The sequence below is a fragment of the Mercenaria mercenaria genome, chromosome 5 (assembly GCF_021730395.1).
Source record: "Mercenaria mercenaria strain notata chromosome 5, MADL_Memer_1, whole genome shotgun sequence".
In the NCBI taxonomy this organism is placed as follows: domain Eukaryota; kingdom Metazoa; phylum Mollusca; class Bivalvia; order Venerida; family Veneridae; genus Mercenaria; species Mercenaria mercenaria.
Genome location: NC_069365.1, coordinates 30,645,825 through 30,671,571, shown reverse-complemented (window position 1 = coordinate 30,671,571; position 25,747 = coordinate 30,645,825). Strand labels below are relative to the sequence as shown.

The following is a 25,747-nucleotide window of genomic DNA, read 5'->3' as shown; positions in this document are numbered from 1 at the left end:
TTCTACTATTGCAATCATTTTGCTATGAAATGTCCTTCAAATGTTTTTGCATGTTTATAAAGAAACATTTATCAGACTACCTAAAGATGCGAAAGAATCATGGTGTTTGTTAGATAGTTTTACTGTTGTCAATGAGGCGTATATATATGTTAAGAGCCACGCGACGGAGTTGATGCACGGTTCTTACGTTTCTGTCTATTGTTTTCAGATTAAAGGTACTTCTTATGTCGCTTATACCACCAAACTATATTTCACTTGGACCTTGTCGTTCGAGTTACAGCTTTAACAAGACTGCAAACCAATAATCTACATACATGTAGTTTAGTTCCAAGAGAATTAACTCTAGAAATTGAGCAGACACTATCAGTTTTCAGAATTTTGAGTTATATAAAGGCTATAACTCCATAGCGACTAAAACTATTCATCTCGTTATCAAATTCAGTATGCCCAAATAAATATTTTGACCAAATTTAGCGGACATTGGATAAGAACTGCTCATGTTATTAAGTGGATACAGTCAATGTTAGTCATTTTAAGAAACGCATGGAAAAGAACACTTAAGTAACTAATAGTATCCGACTTGTGAGATATTATACCCATTAACATTTTGACCAAGTTTGGTGAACATTAAAGAAGACTTTTATTGATGCCTCCAGCTGCACATTTTCAATAACACAGGTAAAAAGATACCTGGTAGCCTACTTGATGCTTTCATCTTATTTCAAAATACAGCTAAAATGTATCCGACAACATTGCACTGATGTGAATTAAATGAATCAAAAAACGCAACATCCATATATGGCATTTTTCCAAATATTGATGTTTATGTATAATTGTTTATAAGCTTCGACCTTATACGGTAATTCCTGTGTACTACTTCAAGCGTATATGCACTGTATTTCATGTCAAACAGAATTCACGGTGAAGATTTACGAAAACAAACGATTAATACATGTTGAAGTGTCACTATCAACTCTCTAGTATAAAAAACGTGCCCGACTAGTATCTGTTATCAACTTTTGTTTCAGTCAAAGGTACTCCTGTCTTAAAAGCTTCAATTGAAGAACTATTCCTCAATACCTAGTGGCAGAGTGTACGCTTTGAGTGCGGGAGGTCTGGTGTTAAATCCCCGGCCGTGTCATGCTAAAGACGTGAAAAATGGTACTGGTAGCTCCCTTGCTTGGCACTCAGCACTGAAATGGTTTGTACCAGGAGGTAAAAGAAGCACAGATAAGTATCTATTACTGAATACCTAGTTTGTCGCTAAAGAGCTTTGTAGCTCGTATATAAGCGACGTAAAATAAAGCTTATCTTTACCTTTACCTTTCCTCGGCAAAATCAGCTTACAGTTTTAAGATACAGGACAGTCACCGGTAGTATTACCAAACAGACTTCGTTCTAGAGATCTTTATGGCAACACTACTTTAACGTTTTTAATAGGACAACGCCACCTATATCAGCTTTTTGCGAAATGGAAGTTCCTAACTTTTGTATTTATCTTTTATCAATATGACGACCTTTAAGCACAATAGGTAAGCAGTGTTACTGCCGTTGCTATAGAAAGGTTATAACAGTAAGAACAGTATTAATGTTTATGTTATTACTGCCGGTGTAATGAAGTATTTCGACCCCCATAGAATAATGACCCCCCCCCCCCCCCCCCCCCCCCCCGGTCATTATTCTATAGAAAATATGAACCCCCGGTCATAGTATTATGACCTCCAGATCATAGTACTATGACTCCCCCACGTGAAGTAAACTGAACCTCACGAAGAATATTGACTCCCATAAATAAACGACCCTCGGTCATTTGGTCAAAGTTAGTGATAACTCATGTATCTAAGGCCTAATTGCTGCATTTTATGCCCCCACTCGGTGGATGGGGGCATATAGAATTGCCCTTGTCCGTCCGTCCGTCCGTCCTTCCGTTTGACCATTAGCCCCAGATACCATCACTTGACACAGAAATCAGAGCATTCCGCAACGGGAAAAGGGATTCTATTTCTAGACGCTGTATCTTGGTGTATACATTTTTTCAGGAAAATAACAATTCACAATACGTTCACAAAACACACCAGTGTCAATAATCCCTGCAAACTTCGGTATGAAGTAATTCTTGAGAAGAAAACTGCACAAGAAACTGCTAGCATAGAACTTAGTATTTATAGAAGTTGCAATACTTAGCAGTGGCAGTAAAGTACGGTAGCGGCAACAATAGAAAGTAGAAGTAGTAGTAGTAGTAGTAGTAGTAGTGGCAGTGGTAGTGGCAGTTGCAGTAGCAGCAGCAGCAGCAGCAGCAGCAGCAGCAGCAGCAGAGGAATAAGTGACAGCACTAACAGCAGCAGGAGAAGAAGAGGTAGATGTACAAGACGTATTAGTGGAAGCAGGTATAGTAGTATCAATAGTAGCAGTAGTAGTAGTAGTAGTAGAAGAAGAAGAAGTACGTGTAGTAATAGCAATAGAAGTAGCGGCACCAGTAGTAGTAGTACAATCAAAATGTTAACTATTGGCAATGGAGGGTATTAGAGTTGTAGATCTAGTAAAATTGTCCGTTAGGTTTGGTGAGGATCACTTTTTAATAGATATTATCGTCGAAAGTCTTTGTAGGAGCAGGTGTTTTACACGGAAAGAGTAACTTTTTTAAATAGAATAATGTCCGGGAATCGATATTGTATGAGAGTTCGAATGTAGTAATTTCGGCAGTGAGTATTTTACATGGAAGGGGTCACTTTTTCTATGGAATAATAACCGGGGTCGTTATTCTATGAGATTCGAAGGGAGTCATCTTTAGGGAGTCAGTATTTTACTTGGAGGGGTCAGTTTTTCTATATAATAATGACCGGGGGTCGTTATTCTATAGAGTTTTCAAAGGGAGTCAGTTTTTTATAAGGGGAGTGAGTCAATATGTTACAGGAAAGGAGTCACATTTTCTATAAAATAATGACCGGGGGGTGGGGTGGTCATTATTCTATGGGGGTTGAAATACTTCATTACACCGGCAGATTGAACAGTATTACTGCTGTTGCTATTGGAAAGTTAAGCGGTAACAACTGTAGTCAGGAATTGTCCAAGAAGCATTATGAAATACTTTGTTCAAATTTTTGGACTTATGCTATCAGCATGTTGAAAGTCCGTCGGCAAGAAAATAGGCACCAAGTCTATATACTAATACTGATGTAGTTAATTTATCCCAAAGCCATCCTTCCACACAACCTTTACGTTATGTATCGCAGTAATAGCATGTATACTGTTGTTACTGGTCTGCTGTAACTTCCTACAGTTCTTTAGAACTTACACACGTCTGATGATTCCGCCTTTGCTTCCAGCAGTGTCATCAGTTTAATTGTTTTTATTGCAATAACTTTCCAGCAGTAACCGATCTAATTTTGCCGTTAGTAATATAACTGTCATAATTCCAATCAGTGACTCTAGATAGTTATCTCCCCTGAGGGTCCGTCCACAGAGGCACAAGCCTCGGCTATATTAAATCGACGCAAACCTTCTGTCTTCCATAAATGATTGTTACCACATTGATGATTTAATTGCAAAAAGAAAAACATTTCCAAATAGCAAATTCTTTCGTGTGCACGGATTTGAGCAAACACAATGACACGTCATGGGTATTTCGAAATCCCAAAGATGAAAGTCACCTAAGGTTTTTAATTACGTCACTGTATTTTATAAGGAACTGCTATTTACTGACCAATTCTAGATGCACAAAACATTTTTGTGGAGAAACCTAGCTCTATATCATAATTTTTCCTTTGTCTGTTCTTCTACGAGAATGACTTCAAACTGTGATAAATGCTGTATGTTCATGCAAATAGGTAATAGCTTTTTCTACTGATTTTATGTGGGATAAGCTGTTTACCTATTCGGATGATAAATATATTGCATATGTACAGCAAATTAGAAAGTTTTGTTTTAGATTCTTTCTTATAGTTTATAGTTGGCAGTGAATAACTAATGATTAGGCCGGTTTTCAGACGTGGCTGATTTGGACGTAATGTCAGAAGATGATAATTACGTCACGAGTTGGACTATAACTACTAGTAATAGCAAACGCACAGTTGTTTCAACTATAACCTTCCAACAATACAGCAGTAATACTGCTGTTACTGCTGCAGGCTATATACCAATAAAAGAGATTGTTCTTTGTTTCATATAAAATTCAGCTACTTCAGAACAATTTTGTTACAGTTCTAGATTTTCACTCCGTCGTAGACCTATTTTCCACAAGATATCCATAATTTGCTTCAAGAAAACGAAAAGAAAAAAGAAAAAGGGGTGTTCAATAGTGTACAGTGAAATGCAAGTCAACTGAAGTCAGATACCCTCATATTGCCGCATTTCAGAAAGTGGTCCTAGGGGCCTCCGTGGCCGAGTGGTTAAGGTCGCTGACTTCAAATCACTTGCCCCTCATCGATGTGGGTTCGAGCCTCACTCGGGGCGTTGAATTCTTCATGTGAGGAAGCCATCCAGCTGGCTTACGGAAGGTCGGTTGTTCTACCCAGATGAAATAATGCACGGAGGGGCACCTGGGGTCTTCCTCCACCATCAAAGCTGGAAAGTCGCCGTATGACCTAAAATGTGTCGGTGCGACGTTAAACCCAACCAAAAAAAAAAAAAAAAAAAGAAAGTGGTCCGCAGAATAAACACCCTACTTTCGTTTTCAAGTAAACAACTCGAAAACATTTGAATATAAGCATGAAAGTGTCCTATTTTATGTAAAATTCATTCCACGAGTGAAATAATGCCCATTTGGCCCCCGATTTACGCGCAAATGCGCGAAAAATGGAAAAATTAGGATCTATTTATTAGGGACTTCTTTCGACTACACCACGGAAGCATATTTTTGACCGAATTACTGCATTATAACCTACAACTGATAGCAGTTATAGATCTAGCAGTAATAGAGCAGTTAGTGCTATAATTTTCAAGTAAAAAGAACAGTTATACTGCTTATGAAAGTTGCGTAGAAAAAATTAAAACAATTTTGTAAAATTGCATTATTTGAAGTAACGCATAGAAGTGATTTCTGAGATTTTATTTGGTAATACTAAACAAAAATTAGCGACCTATGTCATAGACTCTAAAATACTAACAGACCTTCTTGCTGCAACGGTCATTCAAATGTGATACGTAAAGTAACAAAAAGGAAAGAAAGAAAGAAGAAAGAAGTCATTGCCACTAAAATGAGTTTATTCTTGGTTATATATACCCATCAAAAATACATTTTTTAATAATTTATTAGAATATATAAAACAAAACAAAAACAGATCATGGTATATACTATAGCGTCAGATTTCAATAATCAGTCGCAATAACAAAGAATTGATATCTTTAAAAGATATCCAAACAAAAATGCATTCGTGTTACAAAACAAATATAAGAGAACAAACATAAGGCTTCCATGGCGAATGCTCGTCAAGCATTTATGGCAATCCATCAAAGAACTACAAATCAATTTTAGTTTACAAGAATATGAATTTAATGCCTCATGTACTTGAATTATAGACAGGACATGGTATTATAAAAATACTAGATAAACGATTAAAATGTGTTTTACAGGTATGCCACGAGATGGGTAGTCACGAACGGCTGTTCTCAACAGAATGGCCTTGCAAGAGTAAAGCAAAGATATTTCGGATATATTTTGTATCACATCAATGATATTTAATCAAAGCTCACACAGTTTACCTCATTATGCTTTTGATACAAAGATAAAATTTGTTCTATGAAATGTTCAGATCGATCATGAAGGCGCTTTTTAAGAGATTATGTTCATCTAATTCTATATCTATCGCAGTTCAATGTGTATCAATGACAGAAAAGGTACTACATATATCAGTTTCTTATTTTCCATAAAGATCTCAATAAAACCAGTTAGTTAATTCGTATAGAATCGTTTGTTTTATTTCAGTAAACAACTAATCAATTTAGCATAAATGTATAAAGCTTATTGATATCGGTTTTACACGATACATATCTTTATTACATATTGTAACCCAAGTGCATCACATTGACATAAAGAATATTTTGTACACTGAAGTGACAAAGTGATAGACATAAGAAGAGTAATCTACCCTCGTGTTTATGATGGTGTTTATGTACCCAGAACAACTCTTAAAAGCAGAATTTCAAAAGATGAAATAACTTTGTATATGAACAGATGGAAATACATCTTAAGACGTCTGAAATCTTTCTCAAATCTAGAAGTATGAGAAAATTAAAAATATGAGGAGTGTTAGCACTACCACTGTTCTTACCTGTATTACAAGTAACACAGAGAAATATTTTTCCACAGCGTTGATATCAGAATAGTGTATTGTTATTAACAAATTGTGACCGATGATTTATATTTCATAGTGTTGAGGTTTCTGATTTAATGTGTAAGTTAAATCAGTGGATACGTTTACAATCAAAAGATAATAAGTTTTTGTATGGAATATATACAGTATGGGTCAGCTAACGTTTCCGTATAAGTAAAACAATATATAAGAACAAACATAAAAGAAACAACTGTGGATCTCAATAAATGATCAGCATTATCAAATAATCATTTTATTATGCACATAACTTTAAAATTTGACACGGCATTTCAAGTCTAATCCAACAAACAACAAAGTACATGTATAAATATCACGCTTTCATAATTTAAGTACGTTATTCTTCGACTGAAAAACTAAACAATATACAATATTAACTATAAACGTAAAATGAAACGAAAGACCAGCTGCTAATAATTACTATTTATAATTTAAAAAGAAATAAGTGTGAAGTTGCAAAACCAGATATCACCCTGGTGAAACAGATAATAAACTTGTTAGGAATGCTTCTTTGAATAATAACACCATAGGCGTAGGAGACGTGGGGGGGGGGGGGGTGCAGCGGGGGCCAGGCCTCCCAAAGCTGGGATAGGGGGAGGGTGAACTATAGTTTGCCCCCCACCCTTCAATATTTTGGAAAAGATATATAACTTGCCTTTGCCCCCACCCCCAAAGTTAAAATCACTCCTACGCCTATGGACACAAACAATGAAACAAGATAACAAGCTATTATACACAGAACACTTAAAATCTTAATTATTTAAATCTTGATTTATTTCAAAACGAATGCACTATATTGATCTTCTTTTGTTATTCCAAACGGATTGACAAGGCCTGCTTTTGGAACCGTAGAGACTGACAAACTTCGGTAAGAGAGACATGATGACCAAAATATTACCAGTGTTCCGCGCTCAGTAAGGTGAAACAACAAACATGTTTTGCTTTTTGCCAAATAGCTTTAAAACTGGCCTACAGATTCAGGGACGATTTTCTGTTGAAACACCTTGGAGAAATCTAGACATGCACACCCATACCCCCATCCTCCCCTCCCCCGAAACCGCGCCCCACTAGCCATGACTTTTGAAAAGTCAAAATGCGTTTTTTACAGTTCAGGTAAAGGGTCATGTGAGGCAGTTTCTGTAAACTGTAAAATAATTTCAAAATCGAACCAGAGAAAGTAGCATTGAAATTTTATTCTACTTTAGCTCTTGTGTTTTTTTTTTGAAAAACAAGATAATATAAAACATTTGGTAGATGGTTCATTAAGGAGCATTTTCATAATCGTTTGTGAGAATATTTTTTGTGAACAAATATTTTAGCGCTGATAGCCATGTTTTTACGAATCTGAATACTTGCAAGAATTTCGGTTAGTTAAGATTCAAATTGAAACGGGACAGCAGTTTCTGACAAGAATTTTTTTTAAAGATTCTACTATATACATGCTAGAATAGTGACATTGCACTCTGCGTTTTAAAGGGTCACCTCTAAGGTAAATCTGTCAGAAATCGCTTTAAAATCGGATCTAAAGTTCCCACTTATATATAGACACAAGGAAATATTAATTCGACGAATTAGATCATTTTAAAAGTAAACCTAAAGGGTCATCAAAGAAATATTTTTGAAAATTTATTTCACGTCAATACAGTAATAACTATAAATGTCGCATCAGCCTGCTTATTTGTCGCGTTTGAAGAGTACCACACGCTAGGACGACAAATAAAGATGCTTATACGACAGATACCTTATTTGTCGTATCGGCACCCTTATTTGTGAAAAAAGTCAATAAATAAATAGAAATTAAGAAAAATACACCATATTCAAACATTCAAATAAAAGTATTGCTTTTCCAAGATATTTAACCAATGGAGAACGTACGACAAATACTTACAACATTCAGTTTGTAGACAAATGCTTATATCAGTTCAATAAAGGTTAATTATGGCTCAGTGTTGTAATATTATAAACTTGAAGCATATATTAAGACATACTAACATACACACTTTCAATGTTAACTACCATCGAAATTATGTATGAATACACATGTAAACACAGTTTTATAAACGGTATTTTTACACAACACTCAATATTTGTGCTCCTACTATTCAAGTTACCTAATGCTAAATATCTTGTAAAGAACATATGTGGAAAATGTAACAAATTGCAAAATGGCAAAGAACATACAGTTAATTCATAATGATTTTATAGTACATGATCATAAAGTATAATTAACAACACTTTCTGTCACGTGTAATATTTTCTAAGGCTGAAAGTGTGACATTTCTGTGCAACGAAATCATTGTTTGTGCATCAGAGGTTAAAATACCATGACACCAAACGTTACAGCACCGAGCTGACAATGAAATAGGTAAAAAACAGGCAATCATGTGGCGGCCAGTGTCGTCAAGAATATATATAGTTATCCCCGACATCTTTTAAAATCCTTTCGCCTTGGGTTAGAACACCTTAATCCTTAGATCTGCGCTCTCCCTTTAGAGCTAACCGGCCTGCTGATTACCGATGGAGTCCGACATGATGAAATATATGTTAAAAGAAAACCGTTATTTACCGGTAAAGCGTTTATATCGAGATAAAGTCCTACAAGATGCACATAATGAGGAGCAATTTAAAGGCATACGGGACATGTAAGGATTTCAGTTTCTATAATTACTCGGTATATATTCAATAGTTGATACTAATCTCTTGATTGAACCTATAAATAGTTACAGAATTTCAATGATAGAAAAACGAACAATTAAATTGTTTGATTCGGCAAAGTAATAAATACAGACATGTCTTATTATAATAATTATAGAAAACCATAAATCTTCCTTTGTCTTCACTGTTGCCAGTCAGTGCTGATGACCATAATGAGATTAAACTGTCTGGTCGTATGATTCTGAGTATTAGTCAACGTCCTTAAAATTCAGAGAAAATATCTTTTAAAAATTTGTTTACCCCATTACAAAACATATATTGTTGGTCATTTGTAAAAAATTATAACGATGTTACTGACCTACACTATTTGGAAGTGGGTGCTCATATTTATGAATGTCCTTCAAATGCTTAAGATATTCTACACCGAATACCTTTGACGAACACTTTCAATAGCAGACTCCTTTGTAATATTCTTCCATGATGAGGGAATGCCAGAGATACCGTAGCCATAATATTTGAATAGCTCTTCTTTATACTTGAACACAAACCACAACCAAAATTCAGAGCTGTCTGTCATCTCTGTACAAGGTTCAATTTCCCAGTTGGGAAAATATTTCTGATAATTGATATATCGGTGCATATCGACCTGGCATGACCCTTCTTTCAAAGGATTACAAGCGAAATTGAATGCCTTGCAATTATGTAGTTGCTTTCGATTTTGGATGTTATAGTTGCATGTTTCAACACATGCTATATTGCCATTCAAATTTCTGATTCCAGAACAACACCCAGGTCTATGTTGAAGGCACTGGTGTTTCAAATTAGCGTCTTCATGAGACTTATTCTTAAAACAAGGTTCACCACAGTATGCACACTGTTCTGCACATCCCCACAAAAACTCGAAGACTTCTTTATAAGGATCAGACAACTCCCATCTTACTGTATCTTTTGTTTCTCGCTTTGTTTCCGACATCAGGTTTTCTTCAGAAATTTTCAATTCTTTTCAAAATGATAGCTTTGAAGTTAGTCACGTCTGGAATTTTCGTAATTTCCCTTTTGGCGTCGCGAATGATATTATCTGGGATTTGACAATATCTAAGACTTTTGTTTAATTTATCTACCCATTCTTCTAACTTTGGCGAACTAGATCTAAAATACGTTGTTGTTTCATCGATTCCGTTATATATATCTTCAAAAACTTCTGAAATCTTTCGTGACGCGATAGTAAAGTAAACTGACTTGTTTCCTGAAAACAGATATTTTTCAGATTTATCTTTTATCAAGGTTTCTGCAAACACACTTGGATTTTCAATATAAGATATAAATGACAAGAATATTTCTTGCTTCGCTAGATCAGACATCATCGCAATTATCAAATTATATTTTGGAGATGGTATCATATTCATTAATTCTTGCTTTATTTTACCTGGCATAAAGAATTTCACTATGTCTCGAGCTACGCTCTCTATTTCTCGACTCAACAATAATATAGCTGTGTCTTCTGTCTTCTGCACGAGGCACAGTATGTCTGAGTCACTCAATTTTGTTGTTTTTACTATGGATTGTGGTATGCTGATATCGGATGATGATATTTTTATACTATTGAACTTTAAGTTTTTCACTGCAACAGATTCTTTATTCATCTCTTGCCCTAATATCTGTTTTTCATTTGAGAACAACTGGTTCAGGTAACTACAGACAACATCTTTCAGGGATATTTTCTCACTATGCTTTGTCTTCGGATCTAAATTATGTTGATCAAACTGACGTGATGCATAACAACTAACATGTACTAATACTTCGTTAATTAACGGTTGCTCCCGAGGCACAATCCTATTTTTACCAATGCATTCAAGTTCTTTCTGTACCTCTCGTAAAAACCATCAGAGCCTCTGCAGTATGCACGTATTGAACACTCTATATTGGCTAACGCATGATTTATATATGGATCGTCTTTGGAAATATTTACCAACTTATATATGTCATCCAAGTTGATGCCAGGTACACTGATTAAGTCAGAGTTAGTTTTAGCGTACTCATAAAATTTTCTGTTTTATCAACTCAAGTAACGACTGTTCATTCCTGAAAAGTTCATACAGTCGTTGTCTAAAGAAATAAACCATTGGGACCTGATCCTTGCCTCTTATTTCTTTTATAAACTCGTGCCATATCATTTCAATTTGTCTGTCTATTTCGTCAGGGCGAATAGACGGATCATGCAAACTTTTGGCAAGCTTCATTGATTTTTTATGAAGTTTATCTTCGTGTTCAAAGCTATTGGTTGTTTGAAAAATTTCAAAACTTTTCTTTGCCCGAAATCTTTCTGTTTCCTTCTCGCAGCTTGAAAGTATTTCATTACATGTCTTATCAAATTCGTGTTTGGTTATGTTTTTCCATTGCCTTACTGTCTCTCCAAAATCATTTTTATTGAAAAATGCCTCCATTTGTTGCGCAATGTCAATTTTTTTACTTAGAAGTAGATCGAGTAATATTGTGTTTACTTTGATTGCTGCATCATTCAATTTTTTCTGGTTCCCGCATTTTGCGAACTCTTTCTGTGATGTTTCGACACACTTTTCCTGGAGAAAACATTGCATTTCTGAAGACCAGTGCAAAACTTTGTTCTCAAGCAAATTATATGCTCGAATTTCAAGACTGTTTCTGAAGCAAAAAACAAAGTCTTCTGATAAAATCCCTTTCCACAAGTCTCTTGTTTGAGATATTACACCATTAAGCGACCCATAAGCTTTTCTCGTATCATAAGTTGCCTGTTCGATCAGTTTACATTTGATATCTGCAACTTGCCCACTATATTCAGAATTAATTCTTGACATAGGTGTAAAACCCTGCCAGAGATTAGGCAGGAACCAAACTTGCGATGACATATTAATTTGTATTATTTGATTAAACTCAGAAATATCTGAAATACCTTCCATTTCAGCAGCTTCTTTCGTGACGCTAACAAGTGTACTCATGAGGTGAAAAATAGCGGGCCTCATTTTATCCTGAGCCGTTACACTTGTAACGTTGTGGTGGATAAAAGAACAACTTTTTCTTATATCAATATTCGAATCAGCCAATTTGAGACATAGAAAAGCATGAACTACAACCTGTAGTATGTCGCTTACAAAGCTAGAATTTTCCCTCATTATATTCAAAACAGTTGTATCGCCTATCCCGGTAATAACAGTGGCCAACTGATTGTCAATATCATATTTTCCGTCACTGAGTTCAGGGGACCGTAAGCCCTCGGTGTCCAAGATTAATATAAACTGGAATCTGTGATTTCTTTGTAAAGGTAACAAATGCATTTGTATACCTTTTGTGCATATACCAGAACTGGTAGGAAACTGGGAGCCAAACATCGTATTTAATAATGTAGATTTTCCAGAGCTCTGAAGGCCTAAAACTGACAATGTAAAAACGTTTTGCGTTCCGATTATATCTGATACTTTTTTAAACACTCTTCTTATCCATCGTTCAGGCATATAAAAACCTTCGCCGTCAATCAATTCAAGACTATTCCCTTCAATAAAAAGAGATGCACAAACGTGTATAATATCTTCTTCGGCGGGTAGCCCTAAGGTTCCACTATCTTTATTTAAAATAATTATAGTTTCATAAAGGTATCCTATTTCTCGGAAAAACAAATCCGTATTAAATGAAGCCTCTTGTATTTGCTTTTCTGTCTTTTTAATGCATTCTTTTTGACGTTCTATATCCTCCGGATTTGGATTTTTCATGCTTTTTAAGTCGCCCAACTTATCCCAAGCAGTCCTATTCTCTTGTATCAATTTTGGCATTATTTTACATTTTCTTTTTCTATAAAAATTTCAACCAAGCAAGAAAAAAACTGAGAAAAGAAGGAGGAGATTTTGCTAATGAAAATAGATGACCTGCAAAAAGTCTGACAGTTGAAGTTACATTCTGTACTTGTTGCTTTCTTAATGCATGTATTTCTTGCTTTAATATATCATTTTCCTTTATGTTTTGTTCTCTGTGTATCATTTTGATGAGGTTTCCAAGACGTTGTGCATAGAAATACTGTGCTGGCGTGATCAATTTTTTCCAATTTTGCGGCGATTTATTTATCCTAAGAATGTCCCTAATAACCTCGGTTGCAAAACGTTTTCCTTCTTTACACGGCTCTTCTTCTTCATCAGAAATAACATAATCATTTTGTAACCTAGAAAGACGCATTTCAAGTGTACTTTTGTCTGTAGCTTTATTGAAAGATTCAATTGAATTTGACACGTGAGCTACCATTTCTAACATATTGAACTCCCTGCGACCTTTATGTGTCAGCAATACATGTACTTCTGATGTTGGTTTCTCTTCCCTAACAATGGCGTTAAAATGTTTTATACCGTTTGCTGTATAGTCATCTTTTGGATCCCAAGAACCACTTATTATAAGTATTACACTGCAAAAATTCGTTATAACATTCTTAACTTCATCACAGTTTTTTAAGAGATACCTAATATCAATAATAACAGATAAAATGTCTGTAACGTTGGAAAGAAATGGCGATACGTTTTTGCAGAAAGGTAAACGCAGATCTCCACGCACATTTAAAAATGTCAGCGGAAAGCTAAACATGTCCCGATCGTTATTTGTTGTTGGTAACCAAAACATTTCGACATATCCGTCGCTTATTGTTCTTTTTGCTGTCCCAAATGGACACTCAAAGTTAAAAAATGTAATATTAGTTTCGTCGTGTAATAAGCGGTTCAATAATTTTGACTTTGAAAACGAAGGTCTGCCGAATCGGGCAAAGGTAACAATTGTTGACGGTAGGTCTAAAAAATTGAACTCGGAGCTACCTAAATCAACTTCATCTCGGGTTATATTACTTTCTAGTGTCAATGTGCGAAGAGGCCAAATAGACAAAAGTGGAGTAGAATTAGATGTACAGAACTGATCGGTAAGGAAAGGAACTGCTAATTTACAAAGATAAAGGTTTTTGAATATTAACTGCTTTAACATCTGATCGCAACAATGATAAACTGCTAGAAATAAATCAAGTGGGCTAATTTGTTTATCTAAATCAATGTCCAAATTCTGTAAAAAAGACAGCGTATCTGATAACTGTCGACAATGATATGTTGTTGATAGGGCAAAATCCATGTCCCTTGCATTGCAATGTCCCGTGCAGATGTTCTGAAGTAAAATCCATGGATAATCTGTGACATTTACCTTAGTTTTATCAGATGAACATACGCCAATAGTAAATACTTCAGTCTTGGTAATTTTCCTATCGATCCTTGATGAAAGGCCTATCCTTTCCAGAAGTTTCTTAAAGTAAAACTCTTTCTCTGAGTGAGTGTCGAATCCCAAACCTAAAATTAAACCATGTAACACATTTCTAATTCGTTTACATATTATATAAGTACCTTAAGGAATTTGACTTTTAGTTACGTAACGTAGCAATACTTAGATAAAAATTGATAATCTGACAATTAAACCTTGTTATTTCTGTTTGCACTATGCTGAAATTCTCAGATTAAACTAATTTTATTTTACGCGACCGTTTTTGGCAGATATGCTAACTAAACAATTTCAAGGGGGTCAATCACATTTAAGCAACAATTATATTTTTGGTTTGTCATATATTGTTTTAAAAAGAAGATAAATATCAAAGAGATGTTCCCTATCAAAAAGATATGTTTCAATAGTTTTTATGACATACGACATAGTCTGCGTTTTTCACTAAAATATAATTAACTTCCAACTTATTTCAACTTATGTTTTCCGTATTTGCCAAGTATGATTTGATTTGTTTTTAAAACGAAGACAGATAAACTGTATAATTTCAGTCTTTGTTTTCAAATTACTTTGAACTGAATATTTTGGAATGTGAACATCAATTATTACATACGCTACTGCATATAGGGATAGGGTCAAAATGCATTTTCTTTGTGTACATAAAAAAATCAATTATATAGAGAAAAATCAAGAACAGGTTAAATTTCCCAAATGTGGTGACTATATGTAATTACATACAGTTTTCGAAATAAGATTAATCCTTTCTTTGTCATTGTTATCATACTTTATCTAGCAATCCTGCTGTAGGGTTATGTTATCTTCGATTGATTATGCAAACAAACACATGAGCACGAGTCGATTGCCGATAAAGATAAACTATCAATTCTATTTGACTGTATTTGTCAAAACGAGTATTCCTTCGATATAATAATCTTAAACAAGAGGCAAGTCGTAAATCTTAATTTTTCTCTTGTTTCACCCACTTACATACTAAAGAGAGAAAAATGAAGTAGTTATGTCAGTAGGCTAAGGAGACAAGGCACAGTTTTTAAGAAGCTTTAATCTCATGAAAATCACGCACTGTTGTCACTAGACATGCGAATTACATTCGTAATACTAACTCGGGCCTTATCTAGCAAACTTCATATTTTCATGTCTTTATGATAAAAATTGAATTCACGCTTAACAATTTGAAATAAAGATCTACAAATTACCCTGGTTTTGTAGGACTGTGTTTTCAAAACTAACATCCGATGAGCCTGTTGCACTAATTGCATCTGTATGTATTCTGCATAGTTCCGGATCGTGGAATTTTACTACAATCGGTTGTTGATAATTATCAAGTGTATGTCGATCCATGCACACAATTGGTTTTGTTACTGAAAAGAAACGTATATCTTATTTGAATTATAGTTTTCGCTAAACTCTAATGTAAACAAGAGCGACTCTACTTTCGAATGGTTATTTTTACATATTGAAAAACTTACAATGCGATTTTATAAGTGTTATGGCAAAAGGTTGCTGGTGTGGGGCATGTTGCAAATTTTATAACCTTTTAAGAAGAGACTAGACTTGAGTAACCTCAGTCTGCAATCATTTTGCTTTTTATGCGTGCTATGCATCTATATGATCTTCCTATAGAATTTAATAAGTACTCATATAATTTATATTCTGTACATAATTATATATAGACGTCGCAATGAAATAATAACATATTCGTTATATCCTAATACAACTTAATGATTTACAACTTTAAATGAAAATTTACTTTGCTGACTTTGAAGGTAACGCTGTTGCCATTTGTCGATTGTTTATTGAAATAGTTTATAAGATTCTTACTGTTATGTCCTTTGGAATCTCTATCACTTCCATGTTATAAAAAGAATTAAAAATATGCGAATCGAAACTTACTCAGCTCATTTTTGAATGTTACGAAGGCGATGTCATTTTCCATGACGATACATGTAACACTGTTCTCATCAGACGTTTGTTTTCTGAAATAATATTTAAGATTTTCGACTGATATGTCCGTCAGAATCCCCGTCACTTCCACAGTACAAGAAGAATGAAAAAGATGTACATTGACTGCAGTTTTCTTGAAGGTAATGGGTCGCTTTTCAAGAACAAGAACAATTTCAACAGCTGTAAAATATAATAAAACATTGATTGGTAAGGAATACACCGACTTTTCCTAGTTTATCTTTAATGTCGGTGTTGATAAATTGTATGACACAGTAAGACTAAATAGAGACATTTTTATGATTTTATTTCCCTTTCTTCTACCAGCCCTTTACAGTCAACATATTACACCTTTGATGAGATCACTTACCTCCAATCTCTTCAAATTCAATAATTGCATTTCTTTGGTCATCAAATATTTGAACGTCTTTGACACATCCGCCACCCTGCCTTCGTTTGTTTTCAAAGAAATTCTGCAGATCTTCTTCATCTACGTTTTCTGGCAACCCAGTCACTTTTATTTTTGTTCTTAGAGAAGAACACGTACATAAATCTGTAATATGATCACAGAAGTAAGGTGAGGAATGTAATTCGTAATTTTAACTTGTTTCGAAGACTGTCACACTTACTAGGGTATGACAGTGTATTTGTGTCTATTTTCAATTTTTATATCATGTTTAATAATCGGACACATATGCGTTTACTTGTTAAATTAAAACATTACGCTAGATCTTTATAAATGTATTGTTGTATATTTTACTCATCTCTTCCACCTAATATGAAATGCAAAACATGACCGAAAAGGGGTATCAGATGTAAATTCTGATATTAAAGGAATTTTTTTCAACAGTGGGTATTCATCTAATATTTTTCAACATTCTTTTTCAGTTTATAAATCGAAGTCTGAGCAAATAGTATAAATGATGAAAACATTTGAATTTTTGTGTCTAAACTTCATTCGAGATGTGGCGAGTTACAAAGCAAAACTTTCTAAACTAAGTAAACACATTTCATTTTTAATGACATCGATTTTTCTCTTACGATGATATTTCCGTTTAAAGTAACTGAACCAAGCAAGACAACTTCAGACACTTTTATGTCGTATAAAGGCAGTTTGTCATGTAAATCTAAGGTTTTCACTGTCTGCAAACCGATCTTATCATATAAAAACGGTGATTCACGCTTTATAAAGAAATCAATGCATGTAAAGAAACTCAAAATACTGTATACAGTTTTACAAACGATTATTTTGATTCTAATATGCCCTTAATCTTAAACAGTAGATAACTTTCTTTGTCGCAACAAAAACATTTACGCCACCGCACGTTTACGTGACGCCATTGTAGCATAAGAGTGTTTTAACAGAGAAAAGCATATTACTTAGATTGTTGCATTAACCATACACTAATAACGGCACTAGTAAGCTAAAAATTAAGCCAAAAACAAAACATAATCATAGTACCGCCTAGTTTTGATGGGGTTAATTATTTTGCAAAATTCTATGAAGCTTACCCAAGATAGTTGGACCCGGATTTGGTTCGATCCCAGCAATGAGAAGAAAAACTCCAATAAAGACAACGGCTCCTATTGCTTTCAATCCTCTGCTGAAATTTACTACACACACAACTGTAACGACGGTAAGTCCTTGGGAATGACGAAAAGTCCCGATTCTTCCCCTGTACGTGTCTAAATCAACTACCATCTTTCCTGAAATACAATAAAAATATTCTGTAATTTAATGTCACCAAACTAGAAAGTAAAATGTATAAAATTATTTGGTGTAGTAAAATACACGAAAAGTGTTGAATTGAAACCATTACGCTCTTTCGATAGAATATTTCACTAAGTTATGATGACTTTGATAGATGATAACGTGTTATCTAGGATTTATTCAAGTCGATACTTTCGTAACTTGCCCATCATTGGGTATGAAATAAATACTTCTCTTTAGTTTCAACAAGATAATTAAGATTTTAAAGTACAGCTGCTTTAACGTATTGATATCAGCCCCTGATATATGTCGAAAGAAATAGCAAACAATCAAATGAATATCAATATGGTGTTGAAGCTTGTCAAAATGATTGTTTTGGTTACCTTAAGTAAAACGAATTTTCAAGGTATTACCATTGATGGGACTAGCTAAATTGTAAACAAGTTACAAACAAGGAACTACGTTTTCAAAACGCAAAATCATGCCCCGAGTTGTATGCCAAAAGATTCTTTTTTTAGATTTTAAATTTTAAAGTAAAAGTTAAGATCATATAGAGATTAAGGTCATTTATATAAATGTCGGCATGTTGGTCTTGCCACAAGGTTTTGTCGAGTGCGAGCATGAAATAAGTTACGCCATTTATGTGGGCTTTAGGACCAAAGAAGTTGTTTATCAGTGCTTATAGTTTGAAGGTGAAGGTCACATTAGGGTCTGTGTCATTTATATATTGGTCAGTCTGTAGGTTTTGCCAAAAGAATCGTTGAGTGTGAGCTTTAAGATAAACTGTATTAATAATGCGGACAATAGGACCATGAACTATTTTTTCAAGGTTAGAAGTTTGAAGCTGAAAGACATGCTATGGTAAGGTTCATCTTTGTATAGGCGAGTCAGTAGGTCTTGCCACAATATTTGTTGCGTGTGAATAGTAAATAAATACTAAATCGGGTCATGAATGTGGGATGTAGGCGAAACAATTAAATCTCCGACGGACAGTTCAGTCGCTATAAGCCTGAGGGCATAAATATATCCTTCAATATTCCATAATATATATGTGTCTGCCACTTTGGAATCATATATTACTTTGCAGATCTTAACATAAAAATATTTTTAATTGTCACTAGTATTCGTGTAAAAGAGAGAAAATACTTGCTTGATAAAAATCACTTGTCAACAAGACAACATTCTTAAGTTCCTGAACATGAACTTTAAAGACAGAGTTGACAGTGAAATGAAACTAGAATTAAGCTGCAATTTCCTGACACCCAAACTAATGATTGAAAGCCTATCAAGTCTCGTAAATTCATTTGGTAAGCTTCGGACAAAGCACAATTTCTCGCCGTTTCCGTGCTGTTAAAAAGGTAAATATATAAGATTCGGTTTAAGTTATATTTAACTGGAAATTCATACTCGTTAGAAGAATTTGGGCATTTTTGATCCATTAGAAATATTGGCATAATTAGATTATATTTTAACACAAGAATTGCCGAAGTGTTCCGGAGTACTCTGAACATGTCATGCTCTGTATACAAAGTATAATGCTGTTTGAGTGGCGTGGTAGTGTGTACGGCTTAGGTGTAAGATATCCTATGTTCGAGTTCAGGTTAGGCCTTAAATGTTTTATCGGACTGTTCCAATTTTCTATATTTTAACGAACAGTATATTGACACATTGTTAAGTAATCAAGATCACTTTGCTGTTTCTGCTCTACAGGTTCGAATATAGCTACATTTCCTCAATCACGAAACTTTATTTTACACGAACATATTACAAGTTCATAATTACATGTTTTGTTAAAATCTAAGAAAAATATATTTATTGTTCTAGAAATATATAGAAATCTGCATTTCAAACCTATTAACGTCATATAATTTACGTTTTATCAAAACTAGATACTGTCGCTAATAAATGACCGACAAATGTACGGACATGACAATGCGCTTTGCTTGACGATCAGTTTCTTGTGTTTGTGATAGTAACGTATAATTTATCCTTGAATTGTTTGTTTTCCCATGACTTAACAAATAGATATGTGACTTTCAAACTGAAGTTCCATGGGAAAGCTTATCAACATAGCAATTGGTAACCGCATTGATAAACTATGATGATCTTAGATGTGTCTTGTTTCTGTTTAGTTCAATTCGTTCCATCAATTTAAAGTAGACTTACACTAATCCAATAACTAACGTAAACCGAAACTGGAAAATAATCGGTTTCCAGCAGATTTAAGAACTACACTGTGTATGTCTCCCACTTGATAGGAAGAAAACAAATGTTTTTACCCAAATTGTCAGCTATTCGACAGCTGTCAGCCCGTTTATCAGTCCAGTCTATCACACTTTGAGTTTATCAATTGCCATAGGCTCAGTGATGATGCTGACATAGTAAGAACGGCTACTTGGATATAACGAGTGACAAAATCGTGTTTATAAAGCATTCTGGTGAAGTATTTTTTTCTACGGTTTGTAAAATGAAACATGTACCCGTTATGTACCCCTTGGCAAACATTTTTCTAAGGTAGGTTGGTACTGACTAATAAAGCCAACAACATTGAAAACGTGCGTATTTAAAACTCTCTCAACGTATTAATGTACAATAGAGAAGATGCAACTATATATTACGTTTTCATCTTAATATTTTAGTACAATGTGAACTCTAGAGCGAAATGAAACGAAGTGAATGTGAGGTAAAAACGATTCTTATATTACGAAGGATGCTTGAAAATTAGAAACAGGTAATATCCACTTAAAGGCGTTGCAGAACTGCATAACGTTAGGTCTTTTAACTATTATTTGGAAATAACTATAATATTGTGCGAATACGGTTGCTTTGAATTAAGATGTAGCCCTATGATTATGGAGTGTCACGATAATTTCCTGATCCTGATAAGCACTGTACTTGGTGAACTGTGCTCAAATGTCAGCAACATCTCCTTCCTCTACCTTACAGTACAGAAGTGTTTGGACAAATGGCAAACATACTCACTTGTAGTTCAGATCCACCAATAATTTTATTCCATTAGGTAAACAGAAAAACATTTGATGCAAGGCAATAAATACGCCTCAAAAGAATGTTACCTTTTGTATATGTTTTGTTATTTGTTAAAAGATATTGTTTCACTGATACCACGAGTACAGAAAACATTGGTACTGAAGTGCAATGTCTAAGCAGCCAATATTAATTCTTTAGCCAACCAGCAGTCATGCTTACAGCTCTCTAAGGCATTACAGTGTCTGGATAAAACTGGATATGTCTGCGAACAAGTACAACTAGCAAAAATGGTGTTTCACCGATCAGAAATACTTATTTTTGCTCAAGAATTCATCAAACAGTACAAAACCGTATAAAACAGTTTTACCAATTACTTGATGTGCAAGATGTTGTGGTTCGGACAACTTTTTGGACGCTAATTAGGCACATAAAAGGGTATTCTTCCAAAAACTCAGGTCAAACGCTTTGTGCACGTGCCGGAAGTACACATTTTTAATTCGATAGTATATATCTCATTCGGTATATCGCCTGTTATCGTAGAGGGATCGATCCCGATTATCGTCCTAGAATAAAATACTGTTCTACGCTGTGCTATGAAAAGAAACGAAAATGTACTTTACGAAATTCCGTACAAAGAAGTGGGGTTTTAGCAGACTTTCGAAAGCAGCCAGCGAGTAAGCTTCCCTGCTCTAGACGGGAAGGGAGTTCCAAAGCTTTAGAACAGTTAACGAAAAGCTGCGATTGCCATACATCATGTTTTAGTATTTCACAGGCAACCAATGGAGCTCCTATAACATTGGTACCTCTTAGAGATAGCGCGGGCTGCCGTGTTCTGGACATGTTGCAACTGGTTAAGTGTGTTGTTTGGATTTCTATTTAAAAAGGCATTACAGTAGTCTAACCGTGAGGTAACAATGCTGTTGACAAGGGTCTTTATGGCATCACTGGTAAGATACCTCTGAAGTGGCTTGTTCTGCGTAGTTGTGTTTACCCAGCCCGGCACACAGATTTGACTTGTTCCATACCCATACTGTTGTCAATTACTGCACCAAGATTTCTAAAACTTTTTATGGATTTTATCACAGAGTTACCGACCTTCACAGAGACGTCCTTTATGTACTTGGAGTTATGTTTTGATATGAATAACATTACCCTCCGCTTTATCAGCATTGAGCATCTACGAAACGATTCAGCCGGACAACTCTCAATACGGCGCAATGCCTCACTTCTAGCAACAGCTTCTATCGGCTTAAAGGACATGTATAGTTGAGATTCATCGGCGTAGAAATGATGAAGAAGTCCATGACGTCTGCATATAGCTCCAACAGGTTTAGTGTACATTATATACATTTGTCGCTCTTTGGACCAAGTACTAATCCCTGGGGCACACTGTATTCCATCAACATAGACGACACAATTCACCATCAGTGCACACAATTTGAAAGCAGTCAGTAAGATACGATTTCAACAATGCAATTGCTTTGTTTGTGACTCCAAAATGATGTTCGAGTCGATGTAGCAGTGATTGGTGGTCAATTGTGTCGAAAGCTGCAGACAGATCGAGTAGCACGAGGACTGTTACAGAATTTCGGTCCAGGTATTCCTTTCAAAGGATCTTCTTATTGATTTTAATTCAATAATTTCAGCGAATCATCGGCAAAATGGTGGGATATTAAAACTAGATCTTTTTACAGTACTGTAAAAATCGACTGCCAAAATTGTTAAAATACAACCTTAATAAATGGTCTTGTTGAAATTTTATCCTACCTTAATAAATGGATCTTCTTATTGACTTTAATTCAATAATTCAGCGAATCATCGGCAAAATGGTGGGATATTAAAACTAGATCTCTTTACAGTACTGTAAAAATCGACTGCCAAAATTGTTAAAATACAACCTTAATAAATGGTCTTGTTGAAATTTATCCTACCTTAATAATGGATCTTCTTATTGACTTTAATTCAATAATTCAGCGAATCATCGGCAAAATGGTGGGATATTAAAACTAGATCTCTTTACAGTACTGTAAAAATCGACTGCCAAAATTGTTAAAATACAACCTTAATAAATGGTCTTGTTGAAATTTTATCCTACCTTAATAAATGGATCTTCTTATTGACTTTAATTCAATAATTCAGCGAATCATCGGCAAAATGGTGGGATATTAAAACTAGATCTCTTTACAGTACTGTAAAAATCGACTGCCAAAATTGTTAAAATACAACCTTAATAAATGGTCTTGTTGAAATTTTATCCTACCGTGACATGTTGACTTTAAGAACTCTAAGTTCGCTTTGTAGTACAAACAAGCTTTGACATGAAAGTATAAGTTTTAAAAGGCTAAAAACTTCTACTTTACACCCTGCAAGTTTAGTCAACAAGTTGACGTTTTAACGGCAATTGTCGCGTCATAAGCTTCAACTTTTCAACTTTTTGGTGGAATATGTCAGCGCGATAAGTTATAAATAGCTCATCTAAACATTTTACGTTTCGTGCTAAATTGTAGGTAGAAAAGTTGAAAATTGCGACAAAAACTTCAATTTTTAACTTTTCGCGGTAAAATATACAGCATGACAATTTGAAATTTAATGCTTGATTTTAACTTGTCGATTATCTGTCTGGTCGAAAAGGTCGATGGCGGAAACAGGATTCCGTACCAAATGGTGTAGAAAGCATATGTTCTTTACATCATTTGTCCCATAAGCTACTGAACTATTCTGTCATGTTTTGAATGCACTTAAATTTAAGATAAATGATTTCTTCCTTATATAAACAGGGTATATTTGTGTTTCCATTTTGAATATACGTGAATGTGCCGTAATCTGGAGAGGATCATTTACTGGTGTAGATAGCTCGTGGTGTAATCCATTAATGTAATGTTATATACTGGTCGTATATGCATTTATCAATAAATCATATTTCAAAGCCGCCGCCATCGAAGGGCGTTGTCTTGTTCGTGGCAGAAATGCCTTTGAGTCATACTTACCATGACATTTCATGCATGTTTACATGAAATTCACCAGATAAAGCTATGGTTCTTAATAGGTTGTTTTAAATCGGGCCTTTGTACCGATAGTATTGCGCATATAGACACGTGAAAAGAACTAATGTACTGAGTTAAATATTTGACTAAACTGTCCTCTTTGAATAACGGGGCTCTAAAACCGGTGGAATATCGTCTTTCTTTTTTCCTAAGGTGACACTGAGATGGCATAAATGATTTGCACTGTTGCTTGCGCACATGAACGCAAAAGCTAATACCTTCGCAATTATTACATATTACCTATTACGTGCACACGCATTACTTATTAAGTTTTTACATATGCATACATATAAGCTATCGTGTTCGCACGTTCGAACTGTTTAGAAAATCTATGTCACCTCTGTGCCATTGTTTCCTCATTCAAGATGTTTCCCCTTTTTTTCGTTAAAATTTATATTTAACTAATATTTTTATCAAGTAAGCTGTAAATGATAAAATGAAAACTACTCACAGTTTTATCCGTGCCTCTTTATGCGAAGTGCAGTTAGCTTTTCGAATCACTAAAGATGATAACACTACATATGCATGTACCGGTGACATGTCAACAATCTCAAACATTGTGTATCTATTCATATATTAACATTTTTAATCCTTTCTCGTCTTTTCACAACATGTAAGTGTACGTATATAGATGATATACACAATTTTAAAAGAAAGGCAAAAGAGTTGGATCTCAGGTTCATCTTACATTAGCGGAAAGTGTGCAGCCGAGAAGTACTAACTCATGGGAAAGAAACACGCGATATTTAAATAGCGGCCGCAAAATAGTATCTCGTTTCCACGAGTTTATCATTCACTCGGAATTAAGCATTATTATACTGTCTCTAATAAACTTCCAAGGCAGCATGCATTGGATTATATCTCAAACTCATTCTTTTTTAAACATTCTGATCATACCTTAACTGACAGCGGGCGACAGTTATTTAATCAAACCGTGATTATCCTGAAAAAGTTTTCGAATAGAAGTGTGTCGAAACATAGGTTGGCATATAGTTTAATACAACAGAATAAAACACGCATCGACGTAATGACCAGATACTTTAGCCACTGGGGCGGTTCCAGTCAAAACGCCAGTTGTTCATTTCTTAAAATGTCATTTTCAAACAAAACAATAAAGATGTCTGATATTGTTTTCATTATTCTGCGAAATGAATGGTGAATGGTTCGTTTATGAACCTACGTCAGCCGCAAGGATATGACTCACCAATGTCAGACAGAAAATAACCACCAAAATATACCTTGTGGATTAAATAAAAATAAAACTTTACTTAAAAGTTACAGCTTTGTTGCACCTCAAAGTGGTAGCAGCGCATTTTGGTAGTCACTACCAAAATTCGGCCCAGTTTTGGTAGTCACTACCAAAATGCGTTACATTCAACAAAATTTGGTAGTTTACAAAAATGTAGTACCAAAATGCCTTGAATATGTACACATCTAACGCAAAACGGTATTAATAATAATTGCATGGTTACAAAAAGAATATTTTGTGGCGAATGGACAATATTATTTCAAAGAGAGTCATGATGGGATTTAGTCGCTCGTCCGACCTTTTGTCCTTGAATATTACGGCCCTAGATTTAGTTAAGAAGGACCATTGGAACACATGTTAGAGAGGTCAATGCAACTCTAACTTTCGCCTTCATCGAGAGATACTGAAGGAACTTGGCACAACAGTGCACCACAATTATTAGATGCATCGTTCGCATGACCCTGGAATAGGTTTCACAAACGCCCATAAGTAAGTATAGATTGTCTGAGATTAAAATTCAGGAGATTCACGAGAAAAGGTCACATAA

The 25,747-nt window shown here is 34.8% G+C and overlaps 1 protein-coding gene across 2 annotated transcripts; it reads right to left on the bottom strand.

Moving 5' to 3' along the window:
* Positions 1-10,500: 10,500 nt before the first annotated feature.
* On the bottom strand, positions 10,501-24,468 carry LOC128556954 (interferon-induced very large GTPase 1-like). 2 transcript variants are annotated; one of them, XM_053543074.1, is made up of 6 exons: positions 24,403-24,468; positions 17,721-17,915; positions 16,579-16,761; positions 16,161-16,243; positions 15,464-15,628; positions 10,501-14,323 (listed from the first exon to the last, which is right to left on the bottom strand). In XM_053543074.1, the coding sequence occupies exon 6, from the start codon at positions 12,785-12,787 to the stop codon at positions 11,021-11,023; it is 1,767 nt and encodes a 588-aa protein (XP_053399049.1). In that variant the 5' UTR covers positions 12,788-14,323; positions 15,464-15,628; positions 16,161-16,243; positions 16,579-16,761; positions 17,721-17,915; positions 24,403-24,468; the 3' UTR covers positions 10,501-11,020. The 2 variants fall into 2 exon arrangements, with proteins under 2 accessions (XP_053399049.1, XP_053399048.1); XM_053543073.1 differs by lacking the exon at positions 24,403-24,468 and having other exon boundaries at positions 17,721-18,039.
* Between the last annotated feature and the right edge of the window lie 1,279 nt (positions 24,469-25,747).